Raw genomic sequence first — 18,008 nt, 5'->3', positions numbered from 1 at the left:
ATTTAAATATATTTATAATACTTATTTATAAAATATACTGATCAATATAAAAATACTTAAAAATTATATCAATTTTTTTAAATTTATATAAAATGTTATATTAAAATTATTAATATATATTTAAATTAAACATTTTATATTTTTATTATTTTTAAATTTTGTTAAATTAAATAACTTCATTTGATATAAATAAAAATCACTTACAATATTATATATTACTAAATAAATTAAAATATTATTTAACTTAAATATATTTTAATATTTATTTATAAAATACACTAAGTAAATATAAAAATACCTAAAACTTATATAAAATATTATATTAAAACTATTAATATATATTTAAATTAAACATTGTGGTATTTTTCAGTTTTTAAGAGTTGTTATTAGAATTTGTATGCCTTAGTTAGTGAAATAGCAACTTTTAGTCTACTAGCCGTTGAGAGTGTAGTTGTGAAACTGCATCTTCCTTCTCGGTGAGATACAGGGGGAATGAAATCTATTTCTTGAATCATGAAGTTTCAACTTCTTTTCTGTTCTTCTTCTTCTTGACACTTTTCTTTACCAAGAATTGTTGAATTATGTGGCTGGTGTTTTTTTGGGGTTTCTTGAAAATGTTCCGTTAACCGCCGCGTGTGGTTTTGAATTTTTTCTTGAAGTTTTGCGTGGAGATTCCACCATTCTTTGGCTTATAATTCCTTATATTACTCGCGTCTTGCTTTTCAGGGAGGTCTCGAATATGAACCCACTTTCTTGTTTTTAGTTCTGTTATGTAGGGTTTGCAATTGCGAGTACATTATGCCGCATGGTTTCTTGGTATGATAAAATAACCGGTTCCCTTTTTTTGTTTAGCTTTTTTTTTCCCCATGTTTTCTTGTGGTGACGTTAAATCTTGGAAATATCCACAAACGAATTGGTGTTGTTTACAAGACTTTACGCCATTATCTCTAATTTTCCTTTGAAAGGATGTTCACTGTCGTTTCTGCTTTTTTCATTTCCCTGTTTTCATGGATGTGTTTTTCTATTATTTTCATCTTTGGTTAAAGAAAACTTTGCGGTTCATGGATGTGTTTTTCTATTATTTTCATCTTTGGTTAAAGAAAACTTTGCGGTCGACAAATTGTTGTGAACTAGATATGGTTCTTTTTTCTCTTTTTGGTTGCAGTGAATTAAATATGATATTGCTGGTGCCTTGTGGTTCTGCTACAAAAATGAAGGAAATATTCTAGTGTTTTCTATTGTCAGGTTCCAATGCCTCTAGACTTCTGGGAAAAATGAAGAAGATGGCACTTTCATTGTATGCCCAGGTGACTAATTAGCTTAGTTTATATTTTTCAATCATTCTTAAAGCTTATCATATGTATCTGATTCATAATGTGTGAAATCTGAAAGCCAATTTACAATTGAATTGTACATTTTGCACTTGTTCTTGCAGTCATGTATGTGACGTGTTGCCAATTTCATTTATTCTTAATGCTAATCAATGGTTAGGCTAGCACTAAAACCATGTTCTATGGGTCGACTGCCATTGATTGTGATTGAAGTTGGCTCTGGGAAAATTTGTTAGATTATATGTAGCTCTCGAAATGATTTTATGGTTGAAGAATTTCAGTCCTCCACCTGTGATTTTTCATGGTCATCGAGGTCTTGTTTTCTATGTACTTGATTATATAAACATGTTTGCTAGCCTTCTCTCTTATTGATGACCTAATGCTTCTAGCTCTTATATGAATATTTGGTGATTGTGTTCTTTTTTTAAACTGGTGGCAAGGTGTGCAGGCCGTGGATTAGTTTGTAATCTTGGTGTTTGGCTGATCTTCCCACGATTGGGATGGGAAAGAATAGAAGTTTTAACAAAATATGACTGCTGGTCTTTAATGGTTCCATGTTTATCTTTGCAATTGTAAATGGTACAACAATTTCTTTCTATGTCCGAGGCTAATTTTTACAGAATGGCTCAGCAGACTGTTTAAGTTTGAATTAGCTGAGGATTCCCTTGTTTTGGAGAACTACGGACACTCATGATTTCTCTTCGGATTAGCTGCATTAGAGCGCCTGATAATGTTCACAGGATGCAGAAATTTTCTCCTCGTGGGACATTGCTGGGAAGCCGATTAGCACCATTATCCACTTATGGCCATCTAAACCATTAAAGGTAAGAGAACATCACTTTGCATCACCTAATCTGATAACAACTAGTAGCTGCACAACTGCCACAAATAATGATTCTGTAGTTTCTTCTTTTGTTTTTCTCTTATAATCTTGAAGAACAATTTTTATTGGTAGTATTGAAGAAATTACCTTATGAATGTGCTTAATTTGTTTGATTGGTAATCTAGATAGAAAATCTGTTTGCCTAACATTGAACCTAAGTAATATTATTTCATTCTCTGTTTTCACTGGGCACGTACTGTGGGCAAAGAATAACTTAAAAGCTCTTGTCTATCTATCGAATTTTAGATGTTGATTTTTCATAGAAAGAAATCTGCACTTCTTGAAATTTTTCTAAAGTTCGAAAACTTACAACAAACTGCAAACCCAAGTTCGGGGAGTTTTATCTTCAACTACTTAAGCAAAAATCAAACAACCATTGTCTATATATGTTAAGTTTGTCAATTATACCATGGTGACGGTCTTACAACTACTCGAAGGTAATGGGAACTCATGCAGTGACAGCTTGACTTTAATCAACATATGTGTCACTTTCTGAGCCATAAGTAAGTTTTTATTTCCTACTATTATCCTTGTTACCATCAGTTTCAGCCTATCTCCTAACTTTATATGTGTGTGTATATATTGGACTATAAGGGCCATCTGTATGTTGTCTTTCAGTTTGAGTTTAAAAATCTGGCCGAATTGATAGGCCAATAGAGCATACTTTTTTAAGTGCATCTAGACAAGTTTCTTGATCGTGAAGTACTCTTGCCATGTTGTTTATGCCTTTCGATTGGAGAATGCTATGAGCAATGATTTCAGTCAAAGGCGAACACTATGGCACCCAATGATTTTCATATCTCAGTTTCTTTAAAATTTTGTCTTAATGCATACTATATGATATGAAGGCAATATCTGTTCTTTTTTTCGGCGAGTCATAACACATATAGCATGCAATTACAGAAGGTTATCAACTTACATGAGAAATTGTTTTTCGATACTATGTGTAACATGCATTTATTCGATTGTATAAGTGAAGCATGTGAGTGAGTATAGGTAATCTACACTCGTTTATTAGAAGGCTGAGGGTTGGAGTCTAAATTTGGTTTGTCAATTTTGTGCGAACTAAAGTAATCTCATATTCTTAAGAATTGTGTGGAATCAAAAGGATTGAGTAGGAAATTTAAATATTAAACTGAAACACACATGGGCTAGAAAAAGTATGTATTTTGACAATATTTAGAGCTTAGTGGTGGCCGGTGTGGCTATATTTTTCTCTTTCTATTTTTCTAACTGAAAAGTAAGTCATGTTTTCTATTCATTCTTCTCTGTCAATTTTTTTGCCATATTTGAAAGTCAAGATAAAGGTGAAACCATTGCTTTTATACTTTGTAAACTTCAAAACCTAAAGCTCTGTCTGGTTTCTGTGAAAAGTTCAACGTTATCATTGTTATAATTTGGAAGAGATAGGAATAGCAATTTTTGGGGCATATTAGAGTATGAGGATGCAATTGGAGAGTTGAGTATTAAATTGAAGAACGAACTTCCATTTGTTTTTGTAAATTTATCTTGGTTTATTCGTTGTGTTGGGTTTTGTTCATGGGCTTGCATTAGAGTTTTTTGATGTCATTTATTTATAATTTTGTGTAATTATACACAAATATCATGTTTATTCATGTTGTTGACATCTTCGACTTTGCAAGTGTATCACATAAAATTTTGTTGGAAAATCTTTATTGTTCAATCATGTACTGTTTTATTTGTGAACTTTGATAATGGAACACTATATCAAAATATAGGATGGTTGTCTACATGCCAATTTTTATTTTTTCCCACTGAGATTTGGTAGTTGGTACGTCTTTGTCAATATATATAATTTGCAAAATTGTGAAACGATTTTAAAGAACATGGAGTTTTGGTAACTATAATAGTCTCATACATGAGAAATCATATGATTTGCATTTGAGGAATTAACTATAGTCTATATTTTACAAATTTTTTTTGTCTTATCAAATGCTTTTGTTTTCTAAAATACTGAATTTTTACTACAAGCTTTTTACTTGCATATGCATGAATTTTGTCCAATTGCTAGTATGAAAAAATGTTCTTCCAATGAATTTTGTCCAATTGCTAGTATGAAAAAATGTTCTTCCACCATCAACTCTTTTGTTTTCAAATCAGCACTGATTAGATTGCACAATTTATTTATTTTTTTTTTAAAAAAAAACTCTATAATTTGTATCTATAAATATATAAGTAATGAAGTATAAAATCTATGTAATAATTCTTTTTCTGTAAGTGCATGATATGGTCGCATATTTAGACCTCCAAGAAAAACCATATTTTATTGTTGTTGTAATGAAACTAAATATGAATAGCTTTTATAATCGTAAAAAGTACTTTAAAATCATTCATTTGATTAAATGGATGAAATGTCACATTTGTAAAAAATGTTTTATAAGTTTTTGAAGACGCTAATTAACAAGAGACATTATTAACTATATTAACATTTGCCATTATAAATATACACCTATTTGAAAAATAAATTAATTAAATTGGCATGTAGACAACCGTTCGATATTTTAGTATATGATGTTTTATTATTGATGTTTACAAGTAAAATAAGTTGTGATTTGTACAATAATGATTTCCTAGCAAACTTTGTTGTGGGGCACTTGCAAACTTCATCTGTCAATAACATGAATAAATGTGGTGTTGTGTAAAATTTGTACAAAATTTTAAATTTATGACAACGAAAAATTTCTAAAAAAGCAAATCTTGGAACATAACTTAACACAAGAATAATTGAGAATAAATTTGCAACATCAGTGGAGAATTGTTCTCCAATTTAGGCTTCAACTCTCCAACTTGCGTCCGCAGTATTCTCTAAGGCCTCAAAAGATTGTATTCCTTCTCTTTCTAGATTATAATAGCGAGAACGTAGAGCTTTAATAATAGAAATCAGGGGACTTTTGGTTTTTAAAGTTTGCAAAGGGAAAATGCAATGGCATTAAACTTTACTTGATTTTCAGATATGAGAAAAAAATTGACATAGAGGAAACAAATAGGAACATGGACTTATTATTCAGTAAGAAAAGTGAGAGAGAAATGTGTAGTTACATAGGTTATCATTTGGTTTTAAATGTTGTCAAGGTGCATCCTTTGAGCCAGCCAATGTGTGTTTAGTTTAGTATTTAAGTTTCTTACAGCAATCTTTTGAACGCCCACACAACTCTTAGGAACATGAGGTTATTCAAGTAAGCACATATTGCAAACCAAATAAAGACTCTAAACGCCTCAGACTTAATGGACGAGTATGTAGAGAGATTGCATGTTTTTCTCATTATTTTCTTTTTGATTTTTACAGGCTGACATCAGATCGAAAGATTGCGATTGGAAGTCGACATACTTGAGGAAAATGGCTTTCCGTATAACACCTAACGCTATTGAAGACGATCTCAAGTTCTCAACACAAGAGCTTTTCCTAATTGTACGCACCAGTATCCACCTGATGAGTTCAAGTGATTCTGGATACGAGGCTCTCGAGGACAGATGAGGAGTCTTGCCTACTGTAAATTAGAATATTTTGTTAGTATTTTATAACTTTTCTATATTAAAAGTTAGGCGCCTTAGAATTTTGAAGTCATAGTCAGAAAGATGTAAAAGAAAGGTTTCTCCAAGAAAATGCAATCCCACGTTGCTTTGACATGAAATTTTAATTTCCCATCCAATCTTTTTTGCCTGGCTGCCAAGAGGTCTTTAAATTCCATGAAATTGCAAAGGCACTAATTTCCTGTATAAGTCAACTATTCCATGTGGATGGCACACTAATTCCCTGCATCAATTCCAAATTTGCATATAAAATGCTATTGAGCCAAAAACAGACAAGAAAATCAGGCCCTGCTCCATTCAACTTGTCAAATTTTCGAAAGGACTCACACAAGAGAAACTTCCTTGTCTATTTCCTCTTATTTTTTTCTATTCTTTCCACCTTCTTTTCGTCACTGCACCACACTAGCAACGTCCTCCCCTTAGAAACCACACATATACATAAATTTCTCATCTCCAAAAATATATGAAATACTGAGAGTTACAAGGAGTGAGTTTGTGTAACAAAGTCCACGTGTTGTAGAATAAATGAGAAATACTAAAAGAATTTCGTGTTTTCCCTCTTTTAAGAGCATATGAGTTTGATTCTGATCAGAATATCTATTCTCACTTTTGTGATCTTCTTTTTGATTTCTATATCAAAACAGAAGAAAGTATATATTTCAATCATCTTCCTCCAAACTGAGTACAGTAGATATACGTCACATCTTGGCCTCAAACAAATGGGTGTTAAAATTGCTTTCTTGCATCAAAATTTGGATGAAAAAATGTACATGAGTCAACCTTGTGGTGTTGTTAATAGCAATAAACCCAGATTATGTGTGCTTACTGAAAAAATCACTTTATGGATTAAAACAGTCTGCTAGACAATGGAATAAGAAATTTGATCATTTCATTCATTCTTCAAAATTCCAAAATAGAGCCTATGATCTTTGTCTGTACTTTAAATACGATAATCACGTCCCTCTATTTCTTGTACTTTATGTGGATGACATGATGAATGTCAGTCCTAGCATAAGCATGATTGAATGTTTTCAAAAGAATTTATGCAAAAACTTTGAAATGAAAAATCTAGGTAATTCCAGGAAAATTTTGGGAATGACTATACAAAGGGATAGAAAAAATTCTACGATTTTCTTAAACCAAAAATTTTATGTAAAATCTATGCTTGAAAAATTTTCTATGTCAAACTCAAAACCTTCTCTATTCCTTTGGCTGCTTATTTTCAACTATATAAAGACCAAATTTCAAAAACGGATTTTGAGAAAGAACACATGAAAAATATTCCTTATTCAAATGCAATTGGTTCTGTCATTTATCTTCTAGTTAGTACTAAACCTGATATTGCATATGCTGTTAATTGCTTGAGTAGATGTATGCCAAAGCCAGGTCTTCCTCATTAGGAAGCTCTTAAATGACTTTTGAGATATTTGAATGGCTCTATTTGTTCTGGTATTAATTCTCTAAATGCTTTAAAGGTGCAAAATTAGTTGGCTATATGGATTCCAATTATGCAAATGATAGGGACAGTAAGAAAATCAACTACCTTTTATGTGTTTACTTTATGTGGAACATGCATTACTGGTAAATCACAACTTCAACACATTTTTTCACTTTCTAATACTGAAGCTGAATATATTGTCACAACTGAAACTTTTAAAAAAAACTATTTGGCCTGAAGGATTATTAAAAGAAATCAGTTTTCTAAATAAAAACACTTATAGTTCATAGTGTTTTTAATACTAACTCTGTTCCTTGTCTATATTGTTTCATATCTCTAATTTTAGGTTTAGATCTATATTATTCTAATTCTTTATTCTTGTAATTCATAGATCTGTAATCCTAGTGATATATGTAATTTAGTTCGAGAGTTTGTAATATTTTGCTGATGGTATTCATCATATACCCAACAGTGGTATTCATCATATACCCAAAAGTAAGTCATGTTTTCTATTCATTCTTCTCTGTCAATTTTTTTTGCCATATTTGAAAGTCAAGATAAAGGTGAAACCATTGCTTCTATACTTTGTAAATTTCAAAACCTAAAGCTCTGTCTGATTTATGTGAAAAAAGTTCAACGTTATCATCGCTGTAATTTGGAAGAGATAGGAATTGCAATTTTTAGGGCATATTTGAATATGAGGATGCAATTGTAGAGTTAAGTGTTAAATTGAAGAACGAACCTCCATTTGTTTTTGTAAATTTATCTTGGTTTATTCGTTGTGTTCGGTTTTGTTCATGGGCTTGCATTGGAGTTTTTTGATGTCATTTATTTATCATTTTGTATAATTATACACAAACATCATGTTTATTCATGTTGTTGACATCTTGCAGGTGTATCACATAAAATTTTGTTGGAAATTCTTTATTGTTCAATCATGTACTGTTTTATTTGTTTAGATCATATCTATACTCTTCTTTTTGTTCCTTTTATAAAATTTTGATAGAAATTTTGGATAATAATTTAAACCGTATCTATTCTCTCTGTTTCTCCTTTATATATTGGCCCCATAGAGTCGAGTAGAAAAAAACTGTCTTTGATTTGTTGTACACTCGTGCCAAACACAGCCTTGCAAGATCACTCAATTTCAAATAATCTCTTTCCCGCTTACGACATTTCCCTTTTCTCTCCGTTCCTCTGCCTTTCAACCAACCGCCGCAAGTCCATTCTGCCCACGGCGAGGTGAGCGTCTTCCTCGTCTTACGATACAGATTTGAGTTATTAATTCTTTTCTAAGTTTTGGGTTTTCAAATCCTATTGCAGCTGTTAAGAACTTGCATGATTACTTCAACTGTTGTGGAGCAGATTAATACTTCCTCTGAGTGTGTGTTCCCCCCCTCTTTCCCCTCAACATTATTTAGAATTTTTATCAGTCTTTATACATTTTGTGCAGCCCCCTATTGTTTCTCTTCTTCTGTTTTCCTTTTCTTTTCTTGTTTGGAATTTGATTGTTTGAGTTATGTTACTTTTTTTCAGGTGTGAGTTATAGTGGATCTTGGCCCTGCAATTCTACAAATTAATACTGTGAGTACAATGCTTTTAATTGGGTCGTCCTGTGTGAATTAAATATGCAATTATACCAGGAGTAATAATGAAATAGACTTCACCCAAATTTCTTGTCTAAAGACTGCTGAAGAAGTAGCTTGTTTGTCATAATAGTTTTCTCGTAACATTCCTGGTTGTTGAAACAATTATTATAGCACCAGGAAGGAAAAGTTAATGAAGAAAATTACGTCCCCTTTTTAATAATAACATAGGGTTTGTACTTCTTTATATTCATGACTTCTTCATTTCAAGATCTGAACTAAATTCAAAATGTGAACTTCACTAACTGGATTCCCCAGTTTTGATTTATAGTATACACCTTGAGTCTGGTGCTTATAGTTATAGTGAAGAGCAGAGAACTACAGCAGAAGTGGTTGATTCTTAACGATAATAAAATAATTTTATTTAGACTATTAAGAATCTTAGTGGAAATGCAACTAGAAAAAGCAAACTGTAGGAAGCCTGGAGGATGTAGGACCCTTCAGATGTATAAATAATGACTAATGCATATCTAATTTGTTCTCAGTTAGGGGCTTGAACTTCGTAAAATGCTTCAAATAGATAGAGTTACAAAAACTATTTTATTTCACGACCAGTTTTTTGCTATCTTAAGTTTGCATGTGAACTTATGCACACCAGGCCAGGATCAGGAACTCGTATCAAGAAGTAAAAGAAATGGACAGAGTTTATGATGAGCTAGATGAAGTTAAAATTGAGGTGGAAAAACTCAGAGAAGAATGCCGGGCCAAAACTGAGTTGTCTGAAAGTATGAGGAAAGCCCAAGTTGAGCAACTAGCCAAAATTCAGCAGGCAAAGTTGGAGATTGATAGGTTGGCCCAGGAACTGACTGCCAAGTCTGAGGAGATATGTGAGATGAGGCAAATGTATGAGGAACTTCAGTCCAGTTTGCACAGAAAGGACTTGTTTCTCCAGCAGATCAATTCTGCAAATGAAAAACATCGAGCTGAAAATGGCGAGAAAATTCTGAAATTGGAGGGTGAAAACAGAGATCTGGCATTGGCTTTAGATGAAGCATCAGCAAGAATCCAGGATCTGGAGAAGAAGGCTAGTTCAAATTCTGAGGAACTTGCTGGTCTTAAGAGGCTTTTATTGATTAAACCAGAGAAGAGCTTTGAAATGCAGAAGAATGAACTGAAAGATCTGAAAGAGAGAGATCAATACATACTCAAACTGGAGGAGCAAAGTAGGATAACTCAAGATCAGTTGAAATGGAAAAACGAGCAGTTTTCACACCTTGAAGAAGCACATCAAAAGCTTTGGACTCAGTTCCATACGAGTAAGGTGGAGTGGCAGAAGGAGAAATTCTCACTTGTTGATGAAATTTCTTCTTTGCAAGCTACTTTGGATGCTCAGGTTCGAGTTTCAGAAAGCCTGGAGGCCCAGTTAAGGATGAGTAATCAAGCCTTAGCTCAAGAAGAGAGCAGAAGGAAAGTTCTTGAAGTTCAGCTGTCTGAATCTAGATCACAATTTGAGAATGTCTTCCTACAGTGTCAAGCTGCCAAAACGGAGATTGATCAGTTAACCATGAAGAGGGATGAAGAGATTGCGGAGCTACGGACCTTATTGAGGAAAAATGAGATGCTTGCCAATGAAATGAAACACAGAACTGCACAACTAGAGCGGGAAAACAGTGACTTGCTAGAGTCCCTGAAAAATAATCAAGAGGCTCAGCTTAATAATAATGCCACATCGTCTTCATTGAAACAGTTGCAAAACAAACTTCAAGGTTTGGAGAAGGTGCACAATAAATGTGCTATAAACCTCAGAGATAAGACTTCTCATATAGACAAATTGAATGGAGATCTAGACTGTTGCTTATCTGAGTTGGATGAGAAAAACAAAAGCATGAGAGAACTCCATAAGGAGCTGGAAGATTGCCGGTGCCTACTGGAGGTGAAGAACGAAGAAATTTTTGCTTTAATCGTGGTGTTGAAATCTGAGTTTTATGTTGCTTACTCAAAGCTGTATGATGCCAAAGAGAAGTTGGAGATGGGCATTGAGCAAATTGAAGAGAAAAACATGCTTCTAAATCAGCAGTTGCAATCAAAGAATATGGAACTACTTAAGCTCCATGCTGAATTGAAGCACAGAAGTGATGACAGCGCAGTTTTAATGGAGAGGGTCCAGTCTTTAGATTCCTTAAAGCAGAAAGATAATCTCATGGAAGAAGAACTTAGGAGGTATAAAGCAATGCTTGATGAATCAAATGAATGTCAGCATCGCTTGAAACAACAACTTCTCCAGTTGAAAACTACACAGAGAGAGAACATAAAAAATGCTCTAGATTCAGTAACTTTGGAGCTGGTGAACAGAACTTCCGAAGCTGAGGAATACAAGTGCGAACTGGAGAAGTGGAAATCTGAGGCTGAAATGCTGAAGTTAAATTTGGAAGCATATCAGCAAGCACATGCACAAGAGAAAACCAACCTTCTTGTCATTGCGAAAGATAAAAATGCCAAAATTGGTGAACTGCAAGAACAGATTTCTGCGCTAGAATCTGTAATCTCAGAAAAATCAGAGACAACGGACATGCTCCATCAAGAGAAGGATAATTATATGCGACTTGCTGAAGACAGGAGCTGTAGCATCCAAAGTTTTCAGAATGAGATTGCTCAACTAAAGAAAGAGCTGGCTGAAAGAGAAGCTGGAAATAGTGCTGTATTAGATGCACATAACACCCTTGAGCAGGAATATGAGAGTTTATCATTCGATACAAAAGAGAAAGATCAGAAAATACACAAACTTCAGAAGGAGCTGGAATCATTGGATCAAGGCTTAAAGAAGTCCGAGGGTCAGAAAATCTTAGAGATTGAAGAGAAAAACCAGATAATTGCCAACTTGGAGAAAGAACTGAATAGTTTGCAGAAGGAAGTGGAATTTCAAGGAAAATCTTTGACTGAGTCAAAGCACGTAGCTTTGCAGCTTGAAGCTTCACTGCAAACACAGAAATCAGAGATGCAAGAGGTCCAAAGTCAACTTGGGAAGGAAAGCAGGTACTTTGAGGGTCTCCTTAAGGAGCTTCAGTCCCATAAACAAGCTTTGCTTGAAGACCTTAAGAAAGCATCCATTGACCGAGAGGCTTTGCTTGCACAACTTGAGGGTCTATGTGGACAAATTGGAGTTTTCTGCGGAGAAGATGTTGCATTGATGGGCATGTTGGGGAAAATGTCGCACCTTTCTGAGGAAGTCGGTGAACCAACAAGAAATCTGTTGTCAAGTGGAATGGGTGATGCTATCTTTTCAGCCTCAAGAAAATCAATTCAAGAGGCTAGTGATGAAAGAACTCCACTGACTGAGCTGAACTGTTAGCTGTTGTCTTAGTGAGGTAAATGTATGCATAAACGCATGTACTGATGTTACAAATGTAAGCTGAATGATTGTATTCAACTCGAAGGATCAAACTACAAGATAACATTAATGAGATTCATGACTACTTTGAGAAAGATCCAATTACATGTGTCTCTTTATCATCACCTTAAGCTATCATAGTTTCTGCAATCTGGTTCTTTTCAGTCTCACCTACATAATCTTTTTGTACCAATAATAAATAATGGTTTCTTCTTGATGAACAACCACCAGAGCAGTCCGTAATAGCACCAAATTGGTCATGTGTGCATCAAAATATGATGCTAAATCTGCATTAAGGCTCACAATTGTTTCATATGCTAAATCAATTGGTGTCATCAACCAGGCTGGCAAGAGCCCTTTCTTGCAGCTAAGTGTACCTGGATCTCTGCTTTGACCACTCCTTTTGTCACAGGCTTCTCCAAAGGGAATGTTGGGATCACCATCAAATTGAAGATATTGTTTATACACTTGGCCAGAACCAACTTGAGCTTTGGGGGAAATTATGGTATATGACCTTTTTAGTCCTTATCCACTGATCACCATGGTTTTGATGATCATTTACGAATGCTCACAAAGACCTAGTCCACAGTTTCACTAGAATTTCCCTCAAAGTTAAGTGGATGAGACAAGTGCGTAAATTCACCCAATTGATCAGGTTGATTTTCAATCATACTACTGTAAAAGTTCCTAATTTAATCACAATAGAATAACCTTTTACTGATTCTGATTTATCACATATCTCTCGGCATCTTTGGAATACAACATAAAGAAGCCAATATACAACCAATTCAATAATCCGCCAGCCAATATATCAATGTCCATATGTTTATCCAATGAGTGTGAATTCAAATCTGAGGTAATCTTAGGTTGCCATACTTCAAAAATAGTGGAGGATCTATTCCTCCGTTTCTGATGAACTTGATTTTTTTGAAATTCTTTGCCGTCCTTGTTTGTTTCTTTCTGAAGATGAACGATTTTGTGAAAAGTTGGAGAGCCCCTGTCTCAAAGCTCCAAGATTCACACCATTGCCGACCAAGATGCTTGTTACACCCATTTTAGAAACCTATATAGATGACAGTAAAAGTTGAACAGCCAAACAGAAAATGACATCAAACCCATAGTGTCATGTTCCAGAGTTTTCATGGATAGAAGTCCTTCTGAAACTGAATTTGTCTATAAAGAACTAATTAACTAACTATGGGAAGAGATCTTACTGAGTCAATGTTGCGATCCTCATCATCAAAGAAGAGCATTTCATTATATGGAATCTGAGTTCTCCGATTAATTCTCTGAAAGTGATCAGTCTTGTGGGTCCAACTGGAAAATATCTCCTGAAACATTATAAAGTACTCAGCATTTTGGTCACTTGCAGACAATTTCTGTCTTAATCATTTGAAAAAGCATTATCCCCATCTCAAGCATGATGTGCAGGGCTTTGAAGTTTCTTAGGCCTTATTGCATGAATTAAAAGTTCTGTTCAAGCTGGGTTATCTTCAGAATAAAAAACCCAAAATACAGAGGAATCAGCTAATTTAGATAACTACAATTTAGAAACAGATAGACCAGTTTTAAGGAAACACACCATTTATACACTTTGTAACTAAGATTCATCTTTGAGGACATTACAATTTGGTCACTAGTCCAGCTGACATTGTCTTGGTAACCTCTGCCTAAAACAGCTAACACTCTCTAACTAAAGGCAATTCCTCTTACTTTTAGCTTTGTTATTCTTCAAAAAATTTGATTGTTCAAATGCTATTTGCATAAAGATCATTTAGTCAATGTGGGGAAGTAATGCTCCACTTAACTTACCTGAGCCACAAACATTGATTTTATCCCCAATTTCTCAAGAAACGTGTTCGCTATATCGGGAGTTGGTGATCTTGAGGCAATAGCAACATCAACACCTTTATCCTTGAAAGCGCAGAGAATGCCTTTGGCATGAGGATACAATTTTGGCATTTCTCGTTTGGAGCGACATTCGCTACGCATAAATAAACATCAGAGACTTTAGCACAGAAAAAAAATCAAGTATTAGCATATAACATTACTCAATAAACAAGAAGATTAATAATTCAATTTCTCGCAAGACTTCCATGACATGGCACAACACATTCCTACCCTACCGCTTGCAGGTAGTTGGCTGACCTCTGAAATCCTTTGCCGGATGGATGTAGCACAATTCATAAAACCAATTTCTGCTGTATGAGAGTTTCTTAGCTCAGTAACAGCAGAATTATTCATTATCTCGATGCTGCAAAACGGGTCATGAAACTAACTAGAAAAACATACACGTAAATCTTCAACCATGTCTATATGCACCTATTGTGATACTGATGCTAAACCTTTGGGAAACTTTCTTTTGCTCCTATTGGGAGTTGGGACCTAATAAGATAACAAGGAAAGTATTACCAAGTATTGGACACTAGTATTTTTCATCTACCATTTCAATCTTCGCTTTGTAATTTTCCGTTTATTTGTTCATTCTGTTAAAAACCTTAACAAGAACACAACATTGATGCTTGGAATTCCCGCCCCATAGTTGCCGGGGGTGAAACCTTCGAGCTGTTCAATTATCCAATACATAAATATAAAGGTATCTCTTTTGCAATCATGAAATTCCAAGAATTCTCAGAAATTATCAACTAAAGCAAACAAAGAGGATAAATGTATAATCATTCACCACCCACAGACTCTGAAACTCACAGAGGTTCGCACGTTATTCGGAGGAAATTCTCAATTTGCAAATTATAAGAGCAAATGGCGGATAAAAGGGGGAAAGATGGTGGTAAGTACCAGTAAAAAGGCCAGAGGGTGTAATCGAGATCGAAGACGACGAGGCGAGGCAGAAACTGAACCAGTCCCATAATCTCCATTGCTTCATTCTTCACCCGTTCGTCTCCCATCTCTCTCTCTTGATTTTCTCTATTATCCCTTATTATTTTGAATGTGAACAATTAAATTCTTGCCGTTTTGTCAGAAGATTTTTATTTTGTTGTTTCTGGGCTTTTCCTCAAATTTTTGTTGTTTAGGATTGTACAATGTTGACTGCGTCGCTTTGTTTCCAAGCTACATCCTTTTTTGAAGTTTAAACTATTATTTTTTTAAATAAATTAATTATAACTATTAATATTTAATAATTATAAACAAGGAGAAATTGCATTTTTAGTCCCACACAATAGGTTGTGTTGTACTTTTGGTCCTACAACTTGTGTGCTTATCACACTTAATCCCATACAATAAATATTGTAGCACTTTTGATCCCATGGATTGAAAATTATGTCACATTTGGTTCCATACGATATGAACAACTTTATATCCTATGAGATCTAGAATATTCATCATGTGGGACTAAATGTGCTAAGCTCATAAACTGTTGGATTAAAAGTGCAACACACCATACCGTGTGGGATTAAAAGTGCAATTTTTTCTTATAGACAATAATAACAATAATATATAATTCATCAATATCAAATAATTATATTTAATCAACACCTATTATTAAAGTAGATACATCCCACATGTTGGTGAGGTTCGAATACACGATCTTAAAGTCATGGGACTTTAACTTCATCAATTGAGTTAGATTTTCAAGAAATATCACATCTGTACAATATATAAAGTTATATAATTAATTCACAAATATTTGTTCTCTATCGTAAAAGTATAAGTACACCTTTATTTAAATATTTTTAATTACATTCTAGGATATTTAATTTAGAAGCTCATTCCATTAATTATTCACTACAAATTAATAAAATAATATCCATGTGAGCACCAAATTTCATTAGATGATTGTTCATCTTTGCTTTTAACTTATTATTTTTGAACTTAATATATTACCATTACAAAATGTCAAATTTACAAAAGTTACAATGGAATTATGATGAACCTTCTGATTAGATAGGCAAATACAATTTTATGATAAAGCATTTCGGAATATATATAAGTGTGAACAAGTTAGGTAGAATTCAACATGAATTAATAATGATTTTTTGTAAGTCATTTCTCTGTTAACTTTTAATTATCAAATAACATCATGTTTTCTGCAAGTACGGGAAAGCTAATGATAAAAGTCTATAATGATCTCTTTTCCTTTTTCTTCCATGTCTAGATAAAAGTTGAAGTTCTTAAGTGGTGTTTTATGGTGCACAGTGGATCGAGTCGGTCCAAGACTGACACGGACCAGCCCGAAAAAGTCCCGGCCCAAGATCTCAATATTGTTTATAGTTGGTCTTGTGGCAGACTTGAATCTCTAAGTGGCCCTCAATAGGATCCATTTTTCTTGATGTTCTTGTTATCAATATATAAATTTGCTTTTCATAATAGACAATAATACACCTGTTACATCAGTCTAATTCTACATATCAAATATACTATGTCTTTAAGCCTTCTTATCAGATTGACAATCAATATTGAACCCAAACTTTTAATATTGTCACAACACCAATAGTACCTATTACAACATATAAAGGCAAGAACATAAATTCTTGAGCCAATACTTTTATAGTAAGTTACACACTGATCAGACGTTCAATATTGATCTATAATAATATATATTAGCATTAAATAAACTCAAAAGTCCCATAATAACTTAGATTTTTGAACACCTACTTTGATCTAATATGCCTTTACTTGCTGACACATTAAGCATTTAATCACAAATTCGATCACATCCTTTTTCATCATCTGCACCAGTACTCAGAATTCATACCTTAAGCATCAGAATGCATTGCATATGGTGTATTGCGGAGTTCCCCAAGATCTCCTTGCGTAACCCTTGGCATATATCGGTGATGTACATTGGTAATAAGAATTTACTTGCAAGGGTAAAAAAGTAATTTAACATACATGAGACACATATTAAGTATACACAACCTACCATACCGTATAACTCTCAACACTACTATAAATACCAAAAATATAATTTTATATAGGCAACTACTATTCATTGATTTGACCTATCAAACGAAAATTATCTCTCTAAAACCGCATTGATTTCACCTGGTGCGTAATCATATCGTAAATAAAATTCATGTTTCATCCTTTTATTAAAATTATAACCACATTACTTGGATATCAAGATAGGTAACCAATCACGTAGCAAATATGATACATTTACTCTATGATTCGTTTGGTTGGGCTAAACGTAGTCCGTGCAAATATTTTCCGGTGGTAAGTACCAAGAAAAAGCCAAAGAGTGTAATCCAAATCGTAGATGACAAGGCGAGGCAACAACTGAAACAACCCCATGGATAATTTTTATTCAAATTAGGTTTGATTGGACCAAATCAATCATATATAATTGAGATGCACTTGCTATGTGATTGATTATTTTTATAAACAGTACACACCAAATATATTACACTTACTATATAATTAGTTCAAATTCAATCAAACTCAATTTAAATTAAAATTTTGTCAACCCCATAATCTCCATTGAGTCGTTCATCGCCGTTTCGTCTCCTCCCTCTCTCTCCTCTATCTCTTGATTTTCTCTATTATTAATTCATGTCATTTTTATCTGAAGTCGGAACAAGAGTTTTCCTTGTATGATGCTTTTAATATCGTGTACTTTTTTCCTCATTTTCCTATATTTCTCCCAATGTTTTTAATATTGTGTTTGGACCAATCGCGTAGTCTAACAATCAGACTGGACTTAATTTGGATGATTTGAAGGATGTTTGAAATTTTTTGATCACCCTTACCATTTAAACCATACACTCGTAGATTATAGGATAGTGGAAAGTTGATCACGCATCTTTTTATCATTTAAGCCATACTCGCCGTACGTAGGACAGATGAAAAGTTAAACACGCATGTTTTGAAC

General features: G+C 33.7%; 2 protein-coding genes and 1 long non-coding RNA gene across 5 annotated transcripts; 2 read left to right on the top strand and 1 right to left on the bottom strand.

Annotated features, from left to right (window-relative positions):
* LOC105169280 lies at positions 438 to 5,893 on the top strand. 3 transcript variants are annotated; one of them, XR_002287586.1, is made up of 4 exons: positions 438 to 816; positions 1,166 to 1,307; positions 1,965 to 2,155; positions 5,522 to 5,893. It is a non-coding gene; the product is annotated as an uncharacterized LOC105169280 (long non-coding RNA). The 3 variants fall into 3 exon arrangements; XR_002287585.1 differs by lacking the exon at positions 438 to 816 and having other exon boundaries at positions 1,074 to 1,307; XR_848405.2 differs by lacking the exon at positions 438 to 816 and having other exon boundaries at positions 1,074 to 1,307; positions 1,772 to 2,155.
* LOC105169278 (uncharacterized protein At4g38062-like) lies at positions 8,311 to 13,016 on the top strand. Its single transcript, XM_020696486.1, has 3 exons — positions 8,311 to 8,446; positions 8,741 to 8,788; positions 9,449 to 13,016. The coding sequence occupies exon 3, from the start codon at positions 9,485 to 9,487 to the stop codon at positions 12,137 to 12,139; it is 2,655 nt and encodes an 884-aa protein (XP_020552145.1). The 5' UTR covers positions 8,311 to 8,446; positions 8,741 to 8,788; positions 9,449 to 9,484; the 3' UTR covers positions 12,140 to 13,016.
* LOC105169279 (magnesium-dependent phosphatase 1) lies at positions 12,905 to 15,194 on the bottom strand. Its single transcript, XM_011089647.2, has 4 exons — positions 14,975 to 15,194; positions 13,991 to 14,162; positions 13,393 to 13,509; positions 12,905 to 13,241 (listed from the first exon to the last, which is right to left on the bottom strand). Exons 1-4 carry the CDS (start codon positions 15,082 to 15,084, stop codon positions 13,074 to 13,076), a joined length of 567 nt encoding a protein of 188 aa, XP_011087949.1. The 5' UTR covers positions 15,085 to 15,194; the 3' UTR covers positions 12,905 to 13,073.

The sequence above is a fragment of the Sesamum indicum genome, linkage group LG8 (genome assembly GCF_000512975.1).
Source record: "Sesamum indicum cultivar Zhongzhi No. 13 linkage group LG8, S_indicum_v1.0, whole genome shotgun sequence".
NCBI classification, from domain to species: Eukaryota; Viridiplantae; Streptophyta; class Magnoliopsida; order Lamiales; family Pedaliaceae; genus Sesamum; species Sesamum indicum.
Note: the sequence above shows the minus strand (reverse complement) of the source record. Positions and strands in the feature narration are given on the sequence as shown.

What these genes read in the sequence shown, in the direction of transcription:
- LOC105169278 (XM_020696486.1), top strand. Translation starts at nt 9,485, where the DNA reads ATGGACAGAGTTTATGATGAGCTAGATGAAGTTAAAATTGAGGTGGAA.
- LOC105169279 (XM_011089647.2), bottom strand. Translation starts at nt 15,084, where the DNA reads ATGGGAGACGAACGGGTGAAGAATGAAGCAATGGAGATTATGGGACTG. An exon ending in AATCAATGTTTGTGGCTCAG is followed by an intron (nt 13,510 to 13,990) that starts GTAAGTTAAGTG and finishes ATAATGTTTCAG; the next exon opens with GAGATATTTTCCAGTTGGAC. An exon ending in AGGATCGCAACATTGACTCA is followed by an intron (nt 13,242 to 13,392) that starts GTAAGATCTCTT and finishes TCATCTATATAG; the next exon opens with GTTTCTAAAATGGGTGTAAC.